At 44.1% G+C, this 25,694-nt stretch overlaps 1 protein-coding gene across 2 annotated transcripts in view; it reads right to left on the bottom strand.

Annotated features, from left to right (window-relative positions):
• Window positions 1-25,694, bottom strand: part of igsf3 (immunoglobulin superfamily, member 3) — a 136,126-nt gene that overhangs the window by 44,073 nt on the left and 66,359 nt on the right. For both annotated transcript variants that reach the window (XM_061227003.1, XM_061227002.1), the window contains exon 4: window positions 5,001-5,417. In XM_061227003.1, coding sequence (XP_061082987.1) covers window positions 5,001-5,417 — 417 coding nt within the window. The remainder of the gene's footprint in view (window positions 1-5,000; window positions 5,418-25,694) is intronic.

The raw sequence follows: 25,694 nt of genomic DNA on the forward strand, positions 1-25,694 counted from the left end.
GCTAATGAAAGACCCCCTGGTCCACTGTTGTTTCCATGGGGGATCCCCTGGTCTGACATACCCACCCCCCTAATCCCCTCGTCTGGCAACTCTCAACCTGTATGCTGCCGGCTGTGCACGTTGCCCGGTTTTGGAAAATTGTAAATCTGGCAACCCTAGGGGCCTGTGTGTACCTTGGCTGGCCTCTGCGGCAAAGATGGCAGTGTCACCTGCAAGAGCACCCCCTGGAGGGAGCTCTGGTGCATGACAGAGACACACCTCCCCTAAGTCCCTGGTATGGGGTTTTGAGGTGAGGGGTGACAGTTATAAGGTCTGTTGTTGAGGCTTTTTTCATGAGTGTGTGTGGTGTATGTGTATGTGTGTATATGTGCATGTGTGTATGTGTGTATAAATGTGTATGTGTATGTGTGTGTATGAGTGTGTGTGCATGTGTGTGTGTCTGCATGTATGCGTGTGTGTATCTGTGTGTATGCGTGTGTGTGTATCTGTGTGTATGCATGTGTGTGTATCTGTGTGTATGTGTGTGTGTGTGTGTGTGTGTATGTGTGTATCTGTGTGTGTGCATGTGTGTATGTGTGAAGGTGTATATATGTGTATGTGTGTGTATGAGTGCGTGTGCATGTATGCGTGTGTGTGTATGCGTGTTTATCTGCATGTATGTGTGTGTGTGTATCTGTGTGTATGCGTGTGTGTGAGTGTGAGTGTATGTGTGTGTATGTGTGTGTGTGTATGCGTGTGAGTGTGTGTGAGTGTGAGTGTATGCGTGTGTGTGTATCTGTGTGTATGCGTGTGTGTGTATGTGTGTGTGTGTGTGTGTGTATGCGTGCGTGCGTGCGTGTGTGTATGTATGTGTGTGTGTGAGTGTGTGTATGCGTGTGTGTGTGTGTGTGCGTGGATGTGTTTGTGTGCGTGTGTGAGTGTGAGTGTATGCGTGTGTGTGTCTGTGTATGCGTGTGTGTGTGTGTGAGTGTGAGTGTATGTGTGTGCGTGTGTGTGTGTGTGTATGTGTGTGTGTGTGTGTATGTGTAGCATGTGTGTGTGTGTGTGTGTGCGTGCGTGTGTATGTGTGTGCGTGTGTGTGTGCGTATGTGTATGCGTGTGTGTGTGTGTGTGCGTATGTGTATGCGTGTGTGTGTGCGTGTGTGTGTGTGTGTGTGTGTGTGCGTGTGTGTATGTGTGTGTGTATGTGTAGCGTGTGTGTGTGCGTGTGTGTGTGTGTGTGCGTGTAAGCGTGTAAGCGTGTGTGTGTGTGTGAGTGTGCGCTGGCACTCTGCTAGTGGGACGATGCCGCGGCACAGAGCTGGTGAGTAGAAGAGTAGAGCAGCGTAATGAAGCGTATAGTGGCAGGGCCCCATTCCCCGTCACAGAACGGAAGCGTCTTAGCCTTTAGCTTCTGACTAAAGGCTCCCATTCGACACCTTACAAACGAGACGTGCCGTTTCCAGTCTATCGGTTCCGTTCCGTCTCAATCCGAGTGAAATTCATTGTTTCCAGTGTCACAGTGCGACTTCGGGTTACTGCATACCCGTCTTTTAATCCCGCAGTTGTCAGTGCAAGATAAGGTGGAGAGGACACGCAAGACTTTGTCATTTCAGTCTCAGCACGATGCAGCACTGACACTCGGAGCGACGGGGAGGATGCATACTGACAGGTACGAGGCAGGTACTGGGAGGTAACATAAGGCCAGGGAGGAAAATGGAGCAAGAGAGGAGAAGGGAGTAGTGTACAGTAAAACTACACTACCCATAAAACCACAGCTAGGTACTCTAGTTGGGGAGATAGCGAGGCCATCCTGGTGGCACTTATCACACACTATTAAAAGGCAGGGCTGCACAGCACTGTTCCTGGAGATTGGAGATCTTCAATCCTGCTGTTTTTCACTCCAACTCCAATAAAGCACGCCTCATTCGATACCTAGAGATCTCATTGAACCGTGAATTAGTAGAATCAAAACTATGGTTGAAATGAAAACCCCACAGGACAGTAGATCTTGAGGAACTTATGGTCAGCCATAATCTAAGGGGTAAGATAACATATATAATGTATCACATATTTGTAACCATTAGAAACATTACAAAAAATCTGTGATGCTGAAAGGATTAAAATGAACATTTCAAGGTCTAGAGAAGGGCTTCGTTATGAACTGAAAAAACCATACTGCGCCTTTGTCAGAGTCGAAGATAAGAACATCTCTTCAGTTCTGCTGCCTAAACAACATTTTGGAGAAACAAACGGTGGTCAGGGAATGCTTCAATAAAAAGAACAGTGCGCATCTTTCAAAAAGCTAATTACACAGAAATCTATCAATAATTCAACAGAACTTCTCCATCATTTAGAGATTTGCTACAGCTGCGCCTATTCAATTCTTTCATTTAAAAATAAATGAACAAGAAGTCTATTTTCTATTGAGTCAATTTCATCCACGGTCCCCCAACGTAATGTAAGTACAGATCATTATTCACTGCAGTATTCCCTTTACAACAGACTGACGAGGAAGGAGACAAGGCCCTGGGTGTTCTGAGTAGCATGTGCTAGAGTAGACAACCCTCCTGATTTCAAAAGGGTGTGCGTCGCTCATTCTGGACAGGCTCGACAGATTTCACACACTTGGCTGACCATAATGAGGCCATTCTTCAGGACCCCACTCAGCACAATCGCGGCACTTGTGAAAGGGAGGAATCGGTGGGCTCGTGATCCCTGACACGATTAATACCAGGGACCGAAAAGTGACACGATGCCTCCAAACTAATTTCAAAGTCACGCAAAACGGAATCGGAGGGCGAGAGCGTGACCGAGTTCAGGCATCCATTTTGTCACCCGCATTTTTGCCTTGACACCAAACAGGTCCCGTGGGAAGGCGTCCATTTTGAGGTTTGTGCTAATTCTACTTCCCCAGCCGGGAAAAGGGCAGACTTCTCCTTGTCCTTCTCAATGACAGCGTTGTATAATGTGACTCGTGCAGAAAAGCTGTTCCACAGGCTGTTAACTCCTCTGTCAGTCTAGAGGAGTTATTCCATTATCTTAATTTATTATTAAAATTTCCCTCTTCGCCCACACTCCCGCACATATTCCAGTAATGCCTAAAAGAGGGCTTTCAGACGCTGTCAATCGAACGCCTCGGAGCAGTTCCACCCACATGACCCATCTAAAAACCCGCGGTAAGGTCTGCTGACTGATGATATGACTAATGGAAACAAATGCACTGTCCAGCTGGTTCGACGGCTTTCTAGACGGATTACTCACCGTAGTCCTGGGAGAGGGTGTACGTACAAATCCGAGCAAAAATCCTACAAAACGCCATAACAGTGCTAGAGAACATTCTCTGCTCTGGCACTGCAGATTACTGAGGCCTACAAGAATAACAGGCTGGAAATGCATTAATCAAAAGTCTGTTTCAATGGCCTAAACATTCATCAAACGCACTTCTGAAGGCTAGTAAATATGGGTGCCAGGTGTGCACAACGCCTGAGGGCTGGGTGCTCTGCCACAACAAAACCAGTCCATGAGACAAAAAGACCTCATTGCTTATTGATGCTGTATTGTTCACTATCTAAACTCATCATGTGTTTTCCACATTAACTAACCTTGTCCTGCACAGGAGAGACACATTTTAAATAATCCCTAGTACCAGCAACTAACGTGTAAAAGCTCTGGCTTGCAGAATCATGTTTGATGCTGAGATGAAGGCTTCACACCAAAATGGCCGCAATAAAATGGCGTTTATGAGGCGACGTCTCTTCTTATGGATTTAAAGTTGGTGTGCCGCCATCTCCATACTGTAGCTTCACACCACGGCCTTCTTGTCTCATTGATACCTCTGAAGGGCATCTACATTAGGGTACTTCAAGCCTTCCTGTCATTACTCAGTATATGAGAGATACATTAAGCAATTCAATGTCTACCCAGGATTGTAATTTGAAGGATATAACCACTAGAGACCTCATTGGGTCAAGCCGCTTGCTTTATCTCAAGGAAAATAACATCTTGACACTCACAGGCTGAGGAGGCTCAAGTATGGGAAAACCTTTCAGCAGTAGTGGTCAAACAGTCTCTCACCATCTAGTAGCCAACTTCAGACCGGCTCTCATCCGCAGACATTAATTACACATCACAGCCAGTTCATCGGTTTCTCCTTTTACCCCTGGCTATGAAGCCAATTGTATCCTTCACTACATGATCCCATCAGAACCTGGCAAATTTATAAACGCTGTAGTTGACTTTTTCAGCGTTGCTGTCTGGCTGAAAGCCAACAAACCCGCGTAATTGAGAGTAGTTTGACACGTTTGGCTCAGCAGGTTGGCGTTAGGTCGATGGCCTGCTGTTGTGGTGGGTTTTTGTAACTGACTTGATGACACAGAATAACAAAGAGCAGCACCCCAATGTGCAAATCTAAACTATAAAGGGTCTGTTCAGTGACTCAGATCTGGGTCAAATATAAAACTGTTTTGGATTCAAATACATTACTGAGCTTGTCTGGTACATTGGTGCCTATGAAAGAATCTTTTTGAGTGTACTTCCCCACTTCTGATTCCCTTTGTTGGCCCAACTGAATCCTATTTGACTATTTGAATCCAAAACAATTACAGGGTCGACATGAGCTCGGGAGGTAAGAATGGTTCATCTGGCTGTTGGAAAGGTCGCCGGTTCGATTCCCTTGCTCCAGACAAGCTAATTGGTACCCTGCATAGCAGCCTATTGCCATTGGTGTGTGAGCCTGTGTGTGTGTAAAGCACTTTAGATCAGGGGTGTCAAACTCCAGTCCTGGAGGGCCACAGTGTCTACAGGTGTTTGTGGTTTCCTTTCAATCAGAACAAGGTGTGTGCACTCTTTAGCCAAGGAAAGACTTAGAAATGTATCTCTCGTGCTGAAACACACCAAAAACCAGCAGACACTGCAGCCCTCCAGGACTGGTGTTTGATACCCCTGCTTTAGATGAAAGCATTCTATAAATGCAGTCCATTTACCGTAACGTATCTGACCCAGGCCTGTCCGAAACGTACCTGTGGGCTGCACTTTGACAGAGGTCTTCTCGGACTGCTTCCGGGTCATGGCGTACCAGGAGCGGTCCGGGTCCTGAATCCACTCGGCCGCCTCGCAGTAGATCAGGCCCTGTTCAGCGGGCTGCAGCTTGTAGATGGTGAGCTTATAGGTGGCGCTGCTGGTCTTGTCCAGGCGAAGGTCGCCGGTGTTGAAGCGCTGCTTGTAGGGGGCTCCCGCCCGGAGCACAAAGTCCCGGGACAGGGTGACCAGGTCCTGGGGTGGGGCGCTGTGGTTGGGGGAGCGCAGGTACCAGCCCACGGAGAGGTGCGTGTGCTGGGGGGTCTGCCGGGACACCTCACAGGCCAGCTGCAGGGTGTCTCCCTCCACCTTGCTCAGGGTCTGTCCCGCTGAGGTGACGGTCAGGGTGTCCGGAATCACTGCGGAATACATGGTCAAGAGCCGTTAGCGCCGGGTATCACTCCGGAATGACTCCGGAATGACACAGAGGAAGGCTGTTAGCACATGGAATCACTTCGGGAATGACACAGAGAAAGGCTGTTAGCACATGGAATCACTTCGGGAATGACACAGAGAAAGGCTGTTAGCACATGGAATCACTTCGGAATGACACAGAGAAAGGCTGTTAGCACATGGAATCACTTCGGGAATGACACAGAGAAAGGCTGTTAGCACATGGAATCACTTCAGAATGACAGAGAAAGGCTGTTAGCACTGGGATTTACTTTGGAATGACATGGAGGAGGACTATTAGTGCTCGGGATCACTGTCGAATGACAGTTGACTGTTGGCGCTCTCATAGCAAACACATTTTTTTCTTTGATCCAAAACACCATTAGGTCCAATAAACTCAAAACCAGGACACTATTTTATTCTTATTTCCATTTAACCTTTATTTATCCAGGTCTCTCGAGATAAAATCACATTTTCAAGAGAGACCTGAAATTAGCATACATTGTGTGTCATAAACATAACACACCCATCACACACAAAACACATAACGCGATACACAAGCACAACAAACCTCTTATCCGCTTATGTTCAGTGATACAAACATAATAAATAAATAATTGTAGGTTTTATATTATGCACAAACCCCTTAACATCATTGTCTGCAATTTCAGACACTGAGGAGACCTAAACTGCAATTACCACACATCCCCGGAGGACAGAGCATCTCTCTCCCTCTCCCTCCTTGTGATATACACGAGGAGTGGACGTGCGACTGGCATCGCGCCAGTGCAGCATCTGCCCAGACAGAGACGTGTGCAGGTGCTGAAGTGGAACCCAGCCACAGGGCGATACCGGAAACCGTGACTTCAGCTAAAACCAGACACGCGTGACATCACTCAGCCGTCACGTGACCGGGCGTTGAATCCACCGTCACGCAGATGGGTGGGGGGACCTCGATAAACACCCAGCTACACTCCGTAAACGCGTGATCGGAGAAGACAGGCCGAATGGCTCTCATTGAGGGGATAACACCGTATCCCTGAGTGAGTAACATCAATTAGTCACGGGCTGCAAGGCATGCTGGGACACTGATTCACCACGTCTGGAGGAGTTGCATCTGAGCGTCAGGTTCTCACCCAGATCTGGCAGGAGCGTTCTGCAGTGACGGACCGAAATAGCCTAATGATAATCTCCTAGGGTTGGAAGTGCTTCTTTTGATCTTACATATTTTAAACAAAATAAGAGATGAAAAGTAGTTCACACAAAGAGGAAGAACAAAACCTTGCCAGGGAGGTGTGAGTGAGAGAAGGATGGCTTGTTGAGCAAACACGAGGTGGAGCGATGCAGAAGTCTCCAGAAATAGCCACAGACCCGTGAAACGAATCATCAGGCGGGATTATTCTCATCGCAAAAAATGTGACATTCCCATCACACTTCCACACTATTTTTACACATTCCTCAGCACGGCAGTTTGACTGAGGCTTAGCCGTACTTTCAGTCCACATACACTCACTGAGCACTTTATTAGGTATTTATCAGACTTCATTTCTTGACTTATTGGTTTTCTGCTGCTGTTTTTCGCACCATTCTCTGCAAACTCTAGAGACTGTTGTGCATGAAAATCCATTTTTCCATTCTGATGGTTGACATGAACATTAACTGAAGCTCCTGACCTGCATCTACATGATTGTATGCATTGCACTGCTGCCACACAAGTGGCTGATTAAACCAGCTCAAAGCACCCTGTCTACTCTCAACAATCATTCCACATTCAAAGTCACTTCTTTAATTTTGCTTCTCCATTCTGACATTTGGTCTGAAAAACAGCTAAACCTCTAAACCTCTGCATGCCATTATGCATTTCATTGCTGTTACATGATCGGCTGATTAGCTGGTACACAGCTCTACCTAATGAAGTGCTCATTGAATGTACTTCAAGTCATAGTAAATTTTAATTAGGTAACTAATTTACTAATTACAGTTGTGCTACTGATTGGTCTTCACACCTGACTCCCAGATAAAGGGAGGGTGGAAAACTAGCAGTTCTCGGCTCTTGAGGACCGTGATTTCATGATCCGTGCAATACTGAATGCCATGGACCATGACAGAGAGACGACAAGTCCCTCGTGACCTGTAACCTTTTCAGAACACGGGCCTGTCTCCTGACCTGTGCCCACATGCTTGTACATCCATTATCTTATCTGCCTGTCTACTGCTGGGAAGACAACAGAACCTTTGTTTTCCGTTACAGAACCTCCTTCAAGTGCCATTAGACTTCTGACCCGAACACATCACACTTCACTGTTAGAGCCAAACCGGGGCTCTGTAAGGGAGAAAAGGTCAAGTAGGATTTCTGTGGTTCTGGGGATGGAATTCTCATCTCCAGTTGAGTGGAGAGCGTATATGAAGAGGGGATTTTGAAGGCGAGGCCTTTAGAAGCCATTTTGGGGAATAAGATTACCCTGAAACAACCTTCTGACTGGGACCACAGATTAAGTCTAGGAGTGTGTGCGTATGATTGCATTGAGTGCGGGAGCTGAATTATTCATCTGCTTGTTTTCATGGCAGAATAGAGGAATCAAATGAAGTGTGCGTGTGTGTGTGTGTGTGTGTGTGAGTGTAAGGGGGGGATGAGAGAGAGAAAAGGAGAGAGACCTGAATAAATAAAAGTAGAAAAGAGAGAAAGAGAAGACATCAGAAACCCAAAGAAAAAAGAAGAAGAAAAGAAAGAGAGACGGAGAAAGAGAGGGACAGAGAGTAACGCAGAAAGAGCTCTGTCTAACAGCAGACCCCCGCGGAGAAGTTTAGAATGCCTGAGGTACCAGCAGACAGCTAATGAATCGAGAGAGAAAGGGAGAGAGAAAGAGAGAGGGAGAGACAGAGGGACCGAGCCCAGTTCTGGCGCGAGTAGGGCCACTACTGTGAGTTTTAATAAGGCTCCCCCACTGTCACTCTGTGGTAAACTGGTTCAATAGTTGTAGAGAACTGTGACATGCTCTTCCATTCTCTTAGACCAGTTCCATTAACACTTTAAAGGTCCGGGGTCACAAATAAGTCATTAAAATGCTCTTAACTGAACATTCTAATGCTGATCCATTACACATATTTATCTGATGCTTTTATCCAAAGTGACTTCCAGTTGATTAGACTAAGCAGGAGACAATCCCCAATGTGGGGTTGAGGGCCTTGCTCAAGGGCCAAACAGCTGCATGGATTTTAACGTGGCAGCACCAGGGGCTTGAACCACCAACCAGGTCCCAGTCATGAACCTTAGCTACTCGGCTCCAGGCCACCCCATACAGGCTGTATGGCTACAGGTTGATGCAGATCACTACTGGTAATTGTGAAAGTAAAAGTGTTTGAGAACACCGACTTAAGACCGAGGCTAAACCTGAGCCAGAGGGGACAACAAAAACACAAACTGAAGCACAAACCGAAAACACTGGTGAGCAGCGTTTTCCTTACAGGGAAGCCCCTCTGGCTGTTCCCCACCCTCCACCTGGTGTGTCCATGCAGGGGAGGGGGAGAGGTGACAGCACTCTTCCACACGGTAGGAGATGGTGAAGAAAGGGAAGGCAGCACTTAGCCAGAGGAATGGTCGCTGTTGTTTTCACAGTCACAGTCTTATTTGGGAATCTGTAGTGGTTAAGTTACATGACAGGGACCCGCAAGGTCGGTGGTTTGACCCCCAGTGTAGCCACAATAAGATCCACACAGCTGTTGGGCCCTTGAGCAAGGCCCTTAACCCTGCATTGCACCAGGGTAGGATTGCCTCCTGCTTAGTCTAATCAACTATAAATCGCTTTGGATAAAAGCGATTTTCAAGACACTCAAAGAGGAAGAAACTTGCCTCAACCAACAACAATGTGTAGGACCCACATTTATATTTCACTAGGTAGAGTATGTGTGTGTGGGCGTGTGGACTTCTTCTCAAGGTTCTCGCAATGTACAGCAACACATCATTGCTGCTGACATATTATGTGCATGTAGAAAAGGCATGTGTTAAGATGATGCATCAGCCGGTAATTCACACAGTGATGCTGGTGGTGCTGAGGATCGGGCAGGAGTACAGGGCAGAACATGAGGAGACCACTGCAGCGCTTCAAGCAAGAGCAAATTCTATGCCAGAAATGTATTGTTCAGAATAATCTGGAAGTCTTCTGTTAAGGGGGTGGCGGGGTCAGAGTGCTGGGGTAGCTGGTCTGCTTATTCATTGTACTCTAAATAGCCGCTAGTCTACTTATAAATGTCAACAAACAGATAGAGGTTTCGCAATACCATGACAAAACAATTAGGTTCATAATTAGCGAAATATTAGACAAGTTATGCTGGTATTTTATGGAGTCACAATTAGTCACTTTCCAATGATTCAATGACAAACAGTGCAATGTCATTTTAAACCAGCAAATGCCGCTGTTCGACATCGGATTTCTTCTGATTTTTTCTTTTTAGTCGATTTTCATTTTTTAATCCAACGTTAGTGAAGGCGGGCCGTTTTTTGTTAAGCTGGCCTTAACTATTAACCACTGTGAGAAACACTGAATAGATGCTAGATGCTATGTTATAACTTTGCCAACATCATCATCATCATAAAGCTAACTACGACATTAAGAATTCTATGCATGTTCAGGCTTGTAGGCTCATCAGCATTTTATGAAACTATTCCTTTTTTCAACTTGTCAGATAAACCGTGTACGGTGTATAAGCTTCCTGTCACATACCACGCAGAAAGAACTTGACAGTTTCTTGCCGTCCCCACCATTTTCTTCAACCCAAGCCCATCTCCCTTCGTTTTTCACTCCCCTCTCAATTAGGCTTGTGTCTTCCTGAGTTTGAATTAACTTCTCTTCCATGTTTCAGCGGAAAATACCTGCTTGTAAATGAAGCTGGCCAACATGATGAATGTGTGGTTATAACATTGTTAGTGCCACAGAGGCAGTCTGCTGTATTAGTTCTGGAGTGTACGAATGGGAGGATCCTTCAGAAAATAAAACCTAAAAAACCAAAAGATGTCTTCTGAAATGCATAAAATATTTGAGCTCAAAATGATCTCGCATTAACAAGAAATGTATTAAAATGCGACAAAATTAAGCCTATAATTACAAGCTAGCAGTTTCCAGCAGTCTAGCTGTGAAATCCAATGTGACTGTTGTGTAAATGACTTCATACTTGGGAGAGTTTTGTTAGAGTGACTTCATACAGTGGTGACTGGGCTGGAGGATTTCATATATGGGGGACTGAGCCTTAGTGTCAGGATAGGAACTACGCTGTCATTGGTCCAACTGAGGAACAGAGCGCTGTCATTGGTCTCACTGAGTAACAGAGTATTGTCATTGGTCGATCTGAGGAATAGAGGAATATCATTGGTGGATCTCAGGAGCAGAGCTCAGTCATTTGTGGAACTGAGAAAAAGAGCACTGTGGAGTCATCCTGAGCCATCTGGCCTTTTGTGTAACAGAGAAACAGACCTCTCCTCAGTACAGAATATTAACCTTCCACCCACCTCGTCAAACACTAACACCACAAGACAAACCCACCCGACTCCACTCCCAGTAACAACCTCCGCCTGTCACCATGCCTAGGACACACTCCGCCATATCCGCGAGAAACAACCTGTCAGGCACCCTATTTCCACACAGATGACAGGTGGCCTTGAATGAGAATGAGCATAGAGAACGAGCTCCGTGTGGCTGCCATGATCGTCACCGTCAGTATTCTATGTCCTTGTTTTCAGACACAGATTATCAGCCGGAGGTTCAGAGGGCAATGCTGCTGTTGTTTACATGGTGTTATCACCCCATTGAAGCAACGCTAGAGAAAGCTCTGTTCGGTTCAGCCCAGCCTTTATCCACGCAATCAGACCCAACGTCTGGCCCTCTCTCCACAACATGCGCGTTAAATAATCTCACCAAGAGTCCATTTATTTTCATGGCCGAACCCGATATGCACCTCTGAAGGTTCCCCATGTAGATTTAATTTGTCACCGGCACGGGGCACACCTAAAGAGATGAATCATTACACGGTGACACCAGCTATCTGACACCATCGAAATGCGTTCACATGGAAAACGAATTGCAGTATTGCAGACTGATGGCGGCTAGCTGATAGCATCAGCTTGTAGCTATCCTTTTACTGAGAAATATTTGCCCTCGTTAGCATGCACTAACAGCATCTATGCCAATGAGCTGCAATGCTACACACTGACAGCGGCATTCACATATAGTACGCCCTATACAGTAGCAGCACACATTTGGCAATATGTGCCAATGCTAGGGAAGGCAATTTGATTTCTCTCCCATATTTCTACTCGCTCTCACAAAGTTCTCATTCAACTTTCATTGCACAAAAAGCAGTGCCAACCTATTTTTAATCTAATGCACCCTAGGGGTTTTCAATTTTACAGTAGGAATGAACATTTCTTTAGAATTACAAGACAATGTGGGCACACCCACCCGATTGAAGATTTGTGGATCTTTCACTTGAAAGTGAAGGCAAAATTATGACTGAAGACTTTGAGGTAGGATTTCACATCTGAACTAATTAGCAGGTATACTGTTTGGCAAGAACCACCTGTAAACAGTTGGGTCTTATTTGTAATGAGGCAGGATTTTTAATGATGCACTGCTTTTTTATGATTTGTTTTTACTGTTTTAATACGACCCTTTAACCCTTTATGGTGTGAGATCACTAATAGGTGATTAGAATGTCCATATGTAACTGAACATTCTAATGCTGATGTCATAATCACGACTGGTAACTGAAAGTTCTAGAACACTGACTTAGAATTTAAAAAAAGAAACATTCCAAAATACCTCTACTTCAAGGGGTTAAGATAAGAATTAATATAATTATATTCATATTTTTGCAGTTGCTATTATAGAGACTAAAGCAATGGATTGTATATGAGTACACCATATTTAAATGTGCAGGCTCTACTCTGCATTGACACACATGGAGAATCCAGCTGAAGTCATTACTCAGAACAGCACAGCAGGACACCCTGCAAGTGCTCTGCTCAAATCAACTAGAACCAGTCAATGATCTTATCTGACTACATTAAAGACCGTTCTAAACCAACAAACCCTGTACTGTTATAGTAGCCAAATGGCCCCATGAAATGGGAACCACACATAGGGGACCTATATAGACAGAGAAGAGATACAAAAAAAACAGATTGACAGTGGAAATGATTTGCCAGTTTGATTATGTGCTCCTAATCTGGGCAGGATTAAGGCCAGGGAGGAAAGACTCTGAGACAATATGGAGCAAAGCATTGTGGGCCAGCGTGTTGTTAGTGGAGAGAGAGCAGTCAGATTTACGGCCCTTTCTGCCCATGTCACTGGGTTTACAGCCATGGGTCACCTTACAGAAAACACCTTTTAGTGTGTTTTATTGCACTGTCCCGCTGGTATAGACTGGGGTTTAGATTTTCGGTGAAATTAGCCGCTATATTATCCTCAAAATAACTTGAAGCTGTGCCTCTAACACTTAAAAAAGAATACAACAAAATAAAACTATTTTTGTTGGGCAGAGCTGCAAAAACCATTTTCTGAAAATACTTGAAATAACACAAGCCGTCGTGGCGGGCAGCCCGCCAGCACTCTTTCACACACGCAATTCTTCCAGAAGCTTCCAAAACGTAAAACGGGGAAGGGTTTAGCCACAGTCCACAGTCAACAAAGAGTCTCTCGAGACCGGCAAGGTCCAAAAATACCAGGCACTATAAGAAGCTCAGGTACTATAAGCAGAAAGTAGAATTACACTGAGCGGAAGATAGAAAGAGACACGGAGATGGGGGGATAAAACTTACGCCTGTAATCTTCCCTTTAAAAATCGGTCGCAACAGGCACCACGGCATTTACTTGTAAATGAAAAAGCGTTCAGAAAACCTTCAGGAGGCAAGACTGGCATCGCGCTAGAGCCCACTTCACCTCACAAAATGCGCGGAGGCAGGATGAACACACCTGGCCTCGCATTCCCAAACTGCCAATCCGGCCGCCTCTCACCTCTCAGACAGAACATCAATCTGACTGCCACTGGCCTCATGAATAAAGCCACTGTCCGCACAAACAGAGGTCCTCAGCCCAGCCTCATCACCAGAGAGCGGCCCTTGCGACAGCAATGCAATCACAGACCGTGACAAGCTCTCATTGATTCTGTGGATAAATTCCCCCTCAGACCTCCTCGCTTCTGTCTTCGAAATATTCTCAGCAAGCAATGCGCGGTGGAATAAGAACAGAACAAATTACAATCCTAAAAGTCCATTCTGTTTGCACAGATGGCCAACGGGCAACATGTTTTCATAATAGACGCTCTAAAAAAAGACTTCTCACTTCAAGATGACTGAAACTTGTAATTAAATAAATTCGTTTCTAAGAGGCATTGTGTGGGGCTCCAATTATTTCAGAAGAGAATTGAAATCCAGGCATCCCACCACTCACACTCTCAGACCTGCGACCAAATGACCAGAATAAAATGCAGATTTAACCCTTTAAGGTGTGAGAGCTCAACTATGCGATGAGAATGTTCTTACCTGAACATTCTAATGCTGATGTAACAATCACTACTGGTAATTGAAAGCAGAGTTCTAGAACACTGACGACTTATAAAAAAAGTCCCAAAAACCTTGTGTTTGAAACCACATACTCGCATACTCATATTAAATTTCAGGCAGATTTTTATTCAAATGTAGCATGAGTAGTCTGCTAAGTATGCGGTGGTGAACACAGCCCAACGCTTCAAAGAGTTAACGTTCCAGAAAGCCATCAATTACTAGGGATAATACTCAGGTGTCTGGGCTAACAATGGGATATCGGGTGCATGTGAGCACAGTCAGTGAGCTGACGGTTAAAGTTGCCGCAGAAACAGAATATTGCTGTTTTCTGAGCCTCTGTCCCCATGCTACACAGAGGGCAGACTCACTGCTGCAACGACAGATTACAGTTTACTGCAGTGCAGGAAGAGCGAAGAGAGGGAAGGAGGAGGGATAATAAACAGACAAACATTTCACATCAGCGGCGCTCCTAAATTACACTAGACTTCCTCAGTAAAAACTGCATTACTTTCCTTCCCATCATAACTTAAGGACAATACTTCTTACGCAGCAGGTCTCCTTACTGGGTGACTTTCCAATTATACACCCCATGCCTTATTCATACAGATATCCCATTCTGCCCTCTGTTTTGTCAACCTCCATTTCCCCATTCATCCTTTTTACTGCTGGTTTTCTGTGGTTCCCGTGGTCACGTGGCTTCTTCGGTCAGACACAGCAGAAATTATGTGTCTGACCAAAACAAAACGAAAACAACCTTGCGTACTAGAGACACATGAACTTGTACTGTATCAGTCAATACCTCGCCAGGCATTTTTCCTCGTTTCTGTTAAGCCAACAAAGAACGAAGGGTGGGGGGGGAGTATTCCATCTTTGCTAAGACAATAACAGAGACAAGCAATAACAAACTGATAACGTTTTGAACAGCTGCAGAGTGAGGTATTGTACACATTAGCTTCGGCTGAAATCAGAAGTCTCATAACGCAGTATTGACCGAGCAAGCTTACACAAACGTGAGAGCAGGAACCATGCTAAAGGGGACGGCGGAGTGTAGCCTTCAACCTAGCAGCTAAGGCACATGACCGGAACCTGGCAGGTTGGTGGTTCAAGCCCCTGTGTAGCCACAAAAAAATCCTTGCAGCTGTTGGGCCCTTGAGCAAGGCCCCAACACCTCACATATCTCCAGGGGGGATCGTTCCCCATTTAGTCGAATCAACTGTAAGACGGTTCCGATAAAAGAGTTGGCTAAATAAATGACATTAAAATTAAATAAAAAATGTAATTGTCTGCTCAGGAAGGCACTGTCCTGCTGAAGCAGGACGGGAGAGCTGGAGATCTGGTCTGAAGGGAGCTGAACATGTAGTATTACTGTAAAGTGTTACCCTGCAAAGTTTATTGGTCCATAAAAAACAATTATGAATAAATATTATGATTAAAAACTATTATTCATAAAAAGCAAGATGCCCAATGAAGGGAAAAAGATTTTTCAATATCATGAAACAATATTCATTACGTAAATGACAAAATGGCCTATAAACGATGTTTATAAACGACAGTGGCTCTAGCCAATTCACACCAGCAGATTGCACACTAGAGGTCTCAATGAGTCCCCAGGAACCCAATACCCAGGACTGGGCTTTCCGTTTCCAGACGAGACAGGGCCCGGGGCTGAGACAAGTTTTAGCAAGTAGCACACCCAGGTCCTGTTATACAACTGTATCTGTGCGTCCAGTATACACTCACTGAGCACTTTATTAGGAACACCTGTACACCTACTTATGCATGCGATTATCTAAACAGCCAATCATGTGGCGGCAGAGCAATGTATAAATTGATGCAGATATGGGTCAGGAGATTCTGTTAATGTCCACATCAACCATCAGAATGGGGGAATGGTGATCTCAATGATTTTGACAGTAGCATGATTGTTGGTGCCAGACAGGGTGGTTTGAGTATCTGAAACGGCTCGTCTCCTGGGATTTTCATGCACAACAGCCTCTAGATTTTGCAAAGAATGGTGCGAAAAACAAAAAAACACCCAGTGGGCAGTAGTTCTGGAGCAGAAACGCCTTGTTAATGAGAGAGGTCAGAGGAGAATGGCCAGACTGGTCAAAACTGACAGGAAGGTGACAGTAATGGAAATTAGCACACATTACAACAGTGGTATGCAGAAGAGCATCTCTCAACACACAACGCTATAACCTCTTAGTGGATAGGCTTCAGCAGCAGAAGACTTAAGTCTAAAAAATAAGTCTAATAAATAAAGTGCTCACTGAGTATGTCACAATTGAATAACTGTATTGATAAACCACGACATGAATGCTAAAGCCATTACCACTGGGTCTAATGACTGTAATTTTGCCCTTCAATAACCATAATAAATAAACACATAAATAAATAAATACATTAATTATTATTTGGCATATTTGCTTCTGCACAGGTGGCAATAAAAGAGCCTGATGATATCAGCGCTGATGAAACTGCCATCCACTTGTGACTGGAAGCTGCAAGGCTGGCAGCTCCACTGAAAGCTTCAGTTATTAAAATATACAGTATAATTCCGTATTAATGCGGTTTCACAGTCCTGCACAGAAATAGCTCGTTCTATTTTCATGTGTAGACTGTGGAGAAAATGAACAGAATCAAACTGGTTTCCAAAGTCATCAAAAGCTCACGCGACGCACCCTTGCACTCTCACGCATACATAAAAACATTCATAGATTTTACTACATCCTTGCAATTAGCAGGCCTTTGAAGGGCTATTGGAAACATTAATAATTAAAGTAATAGTTGCATATGAATAGCATCTTTTAGTGTTGTGTGACATATCATGAAAGGTTTATGAAGAGCATCTCATTGTGCTCATTAAAACACTCGCTTCCTACACTTCTGTAGCGTGTGGCTGCATCTTGCTGATTCGGAAGTCGGCTGCATATGATGAGACGATATTCGATATCACAAACCTCATTTTCACAACTTTTGCGGAAATGTTTTTCCGTCCCTATAGAATGCCTCTTTATCTCCGGGGACAGGCAGCACAAGTTTCAAAAGTCCAAACAGCGAAGGAGCTCGCCTTCATTTTCTCCTCCGAACACATGCCGCCTGCGTTCAGTACGACTTGCCTCCAGCACAATATTTCTCCCACAACAATGCGAGCATCGCTCAACAACAATACGAGTGCTCTCACGCGCGCCTTCAAACAATCAGTACCAACATAGGCAGAGAAATTAACGAGACCCAATTTCACCCAATCCCGAAACCTAGCCACGTGTCAAACGCGAAATTATTCATATTTATTGCTTCACTCATACATAAGCTGGGAGTGGCCGTTTGATGAGCAAAAATAACAATAATTTAAAAAAAGGACAAAGTAATTTACTTGAACGTGTGATGTGTTATTTTGAGGCCAAAGCAGAGTGCTGAAACATTCAGTCATCACCTTCAGTCATCTCTGAGAATCATATCGTCTTTTCGTACCGTGTTTACCCCCAGTTAAAAATAAATCCTTTCCGTGGATAAGATAAAGCACACCTAAAAATACTGTTGCCAGTGACAACGAGATACAGCACACTTGACTCTTAAGTAGTCTTCCATTATCTGTTGACCCTCTTAGTGGTATAAACCTAGTCTGTTGCCCAGTTCACTGTGTAACAGAATAAAATGAATAATTCTTACTCTTTCAAGCAAGGGCTTCACAACTAAAAAGAACATCCAGCCCATTTATATCCTGTGATGCAGTTTGCTAAATTTGTATGACACTGGTGACACTTCAAAATGGGCAACTAAAATAAGAGGAAGTCCAAGAGTGGCACAGAGCATCATGTTGGGAACAAGCCCAGCTGAACATAGAGAACCGATGTCTACCTCCCACAGCTGAACACAACCAGAGAAGTGCTGCAGACTATGAGAGTTTATCCTATTAATATAATCTTTGATTCATCTAAATTTGGTCAAAGGAAACCCCCAAGACAGACTTTTTATGGTATCTTGTGTTGAATACGACCGAGATAGACCTCCATGTCCCATTGAGAGAACTTTCAGGCCCACCCTGAGTGGTCTCCAGAGATAGCAGACAGATCTTGCTTGGAATCATACTTTTAGTCATCTGAGAAGTTGATTACTTGAGAGGTTAAAGGGTAGGAGGTCTCAGGGTGATTTGTGAAACGTGTCATCTTTAATGTGCTGATGTGTACACCTGGAACATTATGGGCCAGTTATATGAAGAGTCAACTTAGACAAAATAGAGTTTTAGAGTGAAACTGGCCCTAGCCTTCCCATATATTTTTGTGATTTTGAGAATCAATTTCCTTCATATCACAGAAATGTGCAGCATTTCATTTGATCCAAAGATAAAACCAGTGGATAACTATACTGTATTCTACTTTGCATTCTCTCTGCCTGAATTCTTGAAGATCTGTTTGCAGTGTAACAATCCATTCATCTGATCCGTTTGCTTGCTAGCTTTGAGCACAATACAATAAACACTTGTTGAGCTTACACTCTAAGATTTAACCTATGCTTTGTTATTAAATTGATTTTACTGAACTGAATTCTGTTTTCTACTTTAGCTGGTTACATCAGATAATACAAGCAAATAAACTGTTAGTGTGAGACTATTGAGGGAAAAAACTTTGAGATGATTTGACAGTGATGCACATAAAATTATTTGTTAATGAAGCATGTAAATGAAAGCAGGCCTACCTTCATTGTTATAGTATACATCACATACAGATCATGCTCTTAGTTCACAGGAAAATGTGTAATTGACATACGTGTGAGTTTCTATTTCAACATGTCACACAAGCATGCTATCTAGCCAAGCAATTAATTCATATGAACATATTGAACATGTCTCCCTGTCTCCCCCTGAACCTACGCATTTGGAAACTGAAGTGGTGTGGAATGCGTCTCACTGCAAATACTTCCAGACTACACACAGTGAAATGTAGCAGAAGACTGTGCGTTTTGCTAAAACACATTCAGAGAAAAACAAATCTAAAGACACAGGTAAGCTGTACTGCAAAGATGACTTGTTTGGGATAAGCCAAGATTAATACTGAAGAGATAAATCCCCTCTCCATTTTCCCATTAACACCTTCGCTTTCAATCTGATGTTTGTGTTGTGAACACACAGTTCCGCTGTGAAAAAGAGAAACAGATCGAAAGAGCTATTTATTTATCTGCAGTCAAGAAGAGCAGGAAAAAAAATACACTCCCAGAAAAAGGGTTCTTTGGCTTGTCTCTATAGAGGAACCCTTTTTAGTTCTTTATGAATCATAGGTGTGAAGTGTGAAATCTCCCAGAGAAAGAACCATGCAGCCCAACAAAGAACCCTTGAACTAGAAGAACCTTGGGTCTTCGATGGAACAACAGGGTTCCATTTGGAACCATTTCTTTTTTCCTGAGACCATATAATACAAGCCTGTATTTCAAAACATAACAAGTCAAACAAGTCATTCAAAATAGGCCATTCTTCATTTGATTTACATACCGCCATTTTAAGTTTAACATAAAACGGCAATGAAATTCACACTCTGGCAGGCAAGCTCCGACAGAAGGGAAGACAGGGAGGAACGCAAAGAAAGAGAGAACAAACATGAAGACGACGTTCTGGAAAAAAACGGGCTAAGAGTACGCTGCTACGTTCTGTGGGAAACTGATGCTAAAACATGTTCTACGAGTGAACGGTCTGAAAAACAGCAACAGAAGAAACAGAAAGTTTCTGTTTACAGCACGCCAGAGCTGTGGATTGCTCTGATCTCCGTCCCTGAAGGAGGAACGAGGGATAAGGCCCCATCCCTGCAGAAACCGGGAGTGTGCCGAAGTAGCACCACACACATGCAGCCAAGTCACAACACTAACAGAACAGCCATATGAGAAACGGCACGGCATTTCTCGGCATAATTGCATTTTCCCTCTCCAAAAAAATCATTTGGTGGAGGCTTTCCTTCATTCTGGACTTAATTAGCAAACATACACCAATCTGCAATCCAAAAGCCTGGGAAGAAATCAGCTCCACTAATTGCCTTCGGAGATATTCGAATGTTGAAATTAAGACAGTGGCAGCTGGCGTTTCCTCGACTGACTGCAGCGACGGCCTCCCTGTCTTTCTATGCTGCTTTTTCCCCAAAGCCCATCCCCAGATGAAGGTTTTACTTACTGAAGAGGCTTCAGAAATTAGAACCGAGAAAGTCTCTGCGCCTAATTAGCATTAACGTCTTAATTGCATTTTAAATATACATATCCTCTCGCCCAATGCATGCTGGGATAGGCTTTTCAGCAACCCCCTGCTACCCTGACCAAGAATAAGCCGCTTAGATAATGGATGGATGGATATAGGTACATATATATTTTTTAATCATCACTTGAAAATTGGATGCAGCAATCCCAAGCCAGAAACTCAATTTCCCAGAGTCACACAAAAAACTTTTATCTCAGACCGATATGGGGGATCGGTTTCGGCAAAGTTCCTCAGCTGTAACAAATAAAGAACTGACTAACAACATTCTGTCACTGACCGCTCCCTCTGCCCTGTGCATACCGGTCTCTGGATTCTCAGCATTCAGAGCACAAGTGTGACCTTGCGTTCCCTTCATTCAGTCAATTTAATAGGCCAAGGTGGTATAAACACTAATGGGGCAGAACAAAACACTGATGTAAGCAGGCTGATTTAACGCAGATTGCTGGACACCAGAGATAACACAGAATCCAGCTTCTGCAGAACCGACTGCTATTATGGTCAAATGGAAGCAATGCACTGGTGATATTAACAACAGTTTGATGCAAAGCACTGCCGATATTAACAACAGTTTGATACAACACACTGCTGATATTAAGAACAGTTTGATACAACACACTGCCGATGTTAACAACAGTTTGATACAACACACTGCTGGTATTAACAACAGTTTGATGAAACGCATTAGTGATATTAACAACGGTTTGATACAACACACTACTGATATTAACAACAGTTTGATGAAACGCATTAGTGATATTAACAACAGTTTGATACAACACACTGCTGATATTAACAACAGTTTGATGCAACACACTGCTGATATTAACAACAGTTTGATGCAACACACTGCTGGTGCAAGAACAGACAGCTGGGAGTCAAGCGCCTGCATAAACAGCAGAAGCCTAGTATATACGTGGCCTAGCACAAATTAAATGTGATTTACCTATGAGATCCACATTAAGGCTTTGAGACCGGGAACCGTTTGAGTGACGGCTTGAAATTAAATTCAGCACAAATAGATTGGCTTTTACTGTGTGACACAGACTATCCGAAGATTCACTTATACCCATTAAGAGTGCAGACAGGTGCGAACGGCAGACAGGACTCGGTATCACCTTCCAAGCTATTCGCCGAACAGACATCCCCACTGGCATCCCCTTTCTAACAGCACCCACATACAGCACAAACACACCCTTCATGAGAGACAGAACATGTGGCTAGGTGTTAAGGACATTGGGGGCACATTAAGGGCCGATTTTACAGACACAGATTAAGCCTAGTCCGGGACTAAATTCAATTCTGAATGGAGATTCTCCATACAAAACTCAATTTAGTCCAGGACTAAGCTTAACCTGTCTGTGAAACCGGCCCTAAAACTGTGAACATTCTAGTGCTGATGAAACAATCTACTACACTACTGTAATTGACTACTACAACACTGACTTCAAAAAAACAGCATACACCTGCTACGGCTGTGTGTGTGATGGTTATCGCTGTACATATTCACTCAGTGTGAGGGAATCGATGTACGCCGTAAAAAAGTACTAGAAACAAAAAGGTGACAGTCACAACACAAAGTTCAGACTCCACAAAGGAGCTCCAAAGCTCTTCCAAAATGAATAAAATCCATAAATGTGTTTTTGTTCAACAAAGTCCAAAAACTCCCAGAAGTCTTTTCCCAGAGCGTCTCTGCCATTGTTCCCCGGCCCTGTTCTTCCGCACCAGCGCGCCCGGTGCCCTCTATTTGAATTAGTTGCTATGGATCCTCTTTTGTTGCTGTGCTTACTGTCACAATGACCGCGACGGGCTGAGAAGAGCCCATCAGTCTTAATACAGGGCCGGCTCGTAAAAACAACACTCTGACATTTCAGCGGCCTGGCGCTTATTCCAGCACAGACCGTCCTCCTGCCTCTCCATATTAATGCGAGCGTCTGAAAATGAGCGCATGCATATGGATGGGAATATGAATGACAGCATCCACAGGGGACAGGGGGAGAGAGACGGAGGAGGAGTGCCGGGGGGGGGGATCTGGGATCTCCAGCATCTGTTTTTTTCTTTTCTTATTCTCGCTTTGCAACAAAGACCTTTGAATTCTTTACCTGGAACCTTGAGAACAAATCAAAGATTTTTCCTCTTCAACCTGGGATTCACAATGATCCTCCAGAGGAGTGGGGGACTGAAGGGGGGTCCTACAGCATTAACTGAACAGGATTTACATAGGCGTGTGTGCGTGTGTGTGTGTGTGTGTGCGTGCGTGCGTGCGTGCGTTCGTGTGCGTCCGCGTGTGTGCGTGCATGCAGGCATGTGCGCATGAGCAGCCCCTGTTTGTAAGTGATGCATGGCCTTGGATGGTACTAAAACCTGGTAATTAAACAGGAACGGTTTCTAAAAAAGTAAACTTTTAAAAAAACTGTTTTTCATTAAAGGTTCTTACTTAGGTCTTCCATCAGAGCGATCCATACTTAAAACCTCTTAATTTGTCTGAGCTTTAGGCATGAGCTAATTTGAAATATTTTCATGTTTTCCTCATTTACATCAGGTTACATTTTAGTAAGCAGTACTTTAAAGCCTCACATGGACACCAGAGCAAAACTAACACTATACAGGGGGTGTTAACCGTTAAAGGCGTGAGATCACAAATATGTGTGATCAGAGAGTTCTTAACAGAAACTTCTGTAACTCTCACTACACATAGAACATAGCTAAAGTTAAACCCCATCCTCACATCAACTCAACCATCTTTCATGTATTAATGAGAGGCCAAGTTTTAAAACGCATACTTACAGCACTTACTCGGTAAGGGTCAGCGTACAGGATGTTTGATTTTCTCAGAAGCCACCCCCATTTCCACCTGCCTCCATATGTTGAGGAGCGGTGCCGATAATAATTGTAGAAACAGAATAAAACAGATGAATGGAAATCCATGCAGATGCGCTAATGAGCCTATGACTCAAGGTATTCACTTTGCAGCTTGTTTTTTATTGCAGCGCTATCGCGCGGAGCGTTGCCGCTACAAAGAGAGAGATCAATAGCGGCTTGTTTAAAGCGCAGCCCCGTGCCCGTATCTATAATTCATAATCAGCGACATAATGACTGACTGTTACCCCCTTCCCTGGCTGCGGGAGAAACCTCCCATTCTCTGCCAGCTGTCCTCCGAGAACGGAGGAGAGAAAGATCTTTTCATTAAGGCTGCCATGCTCATCATATAGGGCCATTCCCTGTTATCGATGTACAGTACGGCGGGGGCTTTCCTGGAATCCACAGAAAAGATAATGCGATGTAGAGGAAAGGCACTCATATAGAGAGGGGAAAAAGACAAGTAATGACAGAAATATGGCAGGTTCCTTCTGAATTGGCAAATGTACATCGACCCCCATCGATCACTTTCCCAAGAGGATGCCTTCACAGAGCTGTCCATCTGGAACATTCTCTGAGTGGTGAGTTAACTAGACATGCGCAATACAGCCCTTTCACGCTCAATTCAGATCAATTATTTCAGGGGTGTCAAACTGAATCCCGCAAACTGAGTGGTTTCCTTTCAATCAGCTGCCAATTAAGGCCAATTAAGGCCTTGAGAACAAGGCATGTGGATACTTTAACCAATCAGTGACTTGAATGAACCCAGAACACCCCAAAAACAAGCAGACACTATGGCCCTCCAGGACTGGAGTTTGACACCTGTGAATCACGTCATCGAGACTCACATTCATGCAGACGGTAAGCGTAACATATCACGAATAGTTTTGTTTTAGTTTTTTTCCAATGGAAGGTGAAAAGGACCTGAGTGAACGAAACTAAAAGCGAACCCTCTCCACGCACAGGGTGACTGTGTCACTGCTAGAGAGAGCGGTTTAACCGGCTCAAGCCAAGAGGTACCCACTTTGAAAATGTTTGTAACGCGCACAATTTACAACCGTCTAATGCGATACAGCCACTCAACCATGGAGGACAATTTCTCTCTGCGCTGACCTCCACATAAATGGACAGTTTAAAACTTCCCATAGCATTACAAGGCGCCTTGGGTAGCCGCAGTGATGCATCTGTTCGGTTCCCATAGGAACAGGGAACAATTGCTTTTCAGGAGGCGATCCGATGGTGTTACTGTGGTTTATAATGACAATTCTTCATAAAGAGAAATCCTACATCTGCCCTGTACTGACTAGGAACTGAGGATAAAGAAATGGAATTCAAGTACGCTATTTATCTGCTCCCAGAAAATGACACTGAGTGCCCAGTTTATACGGTAGATTAGGGGGCAGCCTATAGCGTAGTGGCTGAGGTGCTTGACTGGCAAGGTTGGAGGAAGGTTCAAGCCCAAATTCAATGCAGGGGGGATTGGCTCCTGCTTAGTCAAATCAACTCTAAGTTGCTTTAGATAAAAACGTAAATAACTAAATAACTGTAACGTAATGTAGACCTGTCCACTAGCTGTATCAAATCAGCCAATTATGTGGCAGCAACGGAATGCATTGCCAGGGGCAACATTAGCTCAGGAGGTAAGAGCAGTCGTCTGGCAGTCGGAAAGGTTGCTAGTTTGATCCCCTGCCCTGGGAGTGTCCCTGAGCAGGACACCGAACCCCCAATTCCTCCCGATGAGCAGATTGGTGCCTTGCATGGCAGCCCATCGCTGTTGGTGTGTGAATGGATGCCATAAATTGTTATATAAACGCAGCCCATTTAAAAGCATGCAGACATTGTCAAGCGGTTCAGTTGTTGTTCAGACCGAACACCAGAAATGTGACTTCGGCTGTGGAATAATTGTTGGTACCAGACGGGTGGTTTGAGTATCTCAGAATCTCCTGGGATTATCACACACAACAATTTCTAGAGAGAATGATAGTCTTGTGGCCTTAATGAGAGAGAAGGGCCAGACAGACAGGAAGGCAACTGTAATGCAAATAATCAAACAGTCCTATGCAGAAATGACAACAGTCCTATGCAGAAATGACAACAGTCCTATGCAGAAATGACAACAGTCATATGCAGAAATGACAATAGTCAAATGCAGAAATGACAACAACTTCTGCCCAATAAGTCCAAAAAGATAAGTAATAAATACCTAATTGTATATTCAAACATGCTTCTGAAACTGTTAGCCTCTGAAAAAGAGTGAATGATTGCAGATAATCTCCCTACAGCCATAAAGCCCAACAGGCTACTGAAAATGACCAGTCTATTACATATGTAATAACAAAGTTACTACAAAAGGTTACATGCGAATATTATAAAATTACAACCGAGAAAAAGCTTTTAGAGTGTGTTGTAAGGACAAGATAATGTTCATATTTTTTGGTTTATATATGAAGGGATATACCATTGCTTTTCGTTTCTGGACCAAATCTAGGACACACATTTGCATTGAATAGTGTTAGTTTGGAAAAACACGGCAATGCTTTGCACTAATGAAGCGCTATTAGTTATTTGACCTTTCAGTAAAATTAGTTTATACTG

Source organism: Conger conger, chromosome 17, assembly GCF_963514075.1.
Source record: "Conger conger chromosome 17, fConCon1.1, whole genome shotgun sequence".
Taxonomy (NCBI): domain Eukaryota; kingdom Metazoa; phylum Chordata; class Actinopteri; order Anguilliformes; family Congridae; genus Conger; species Conger conger.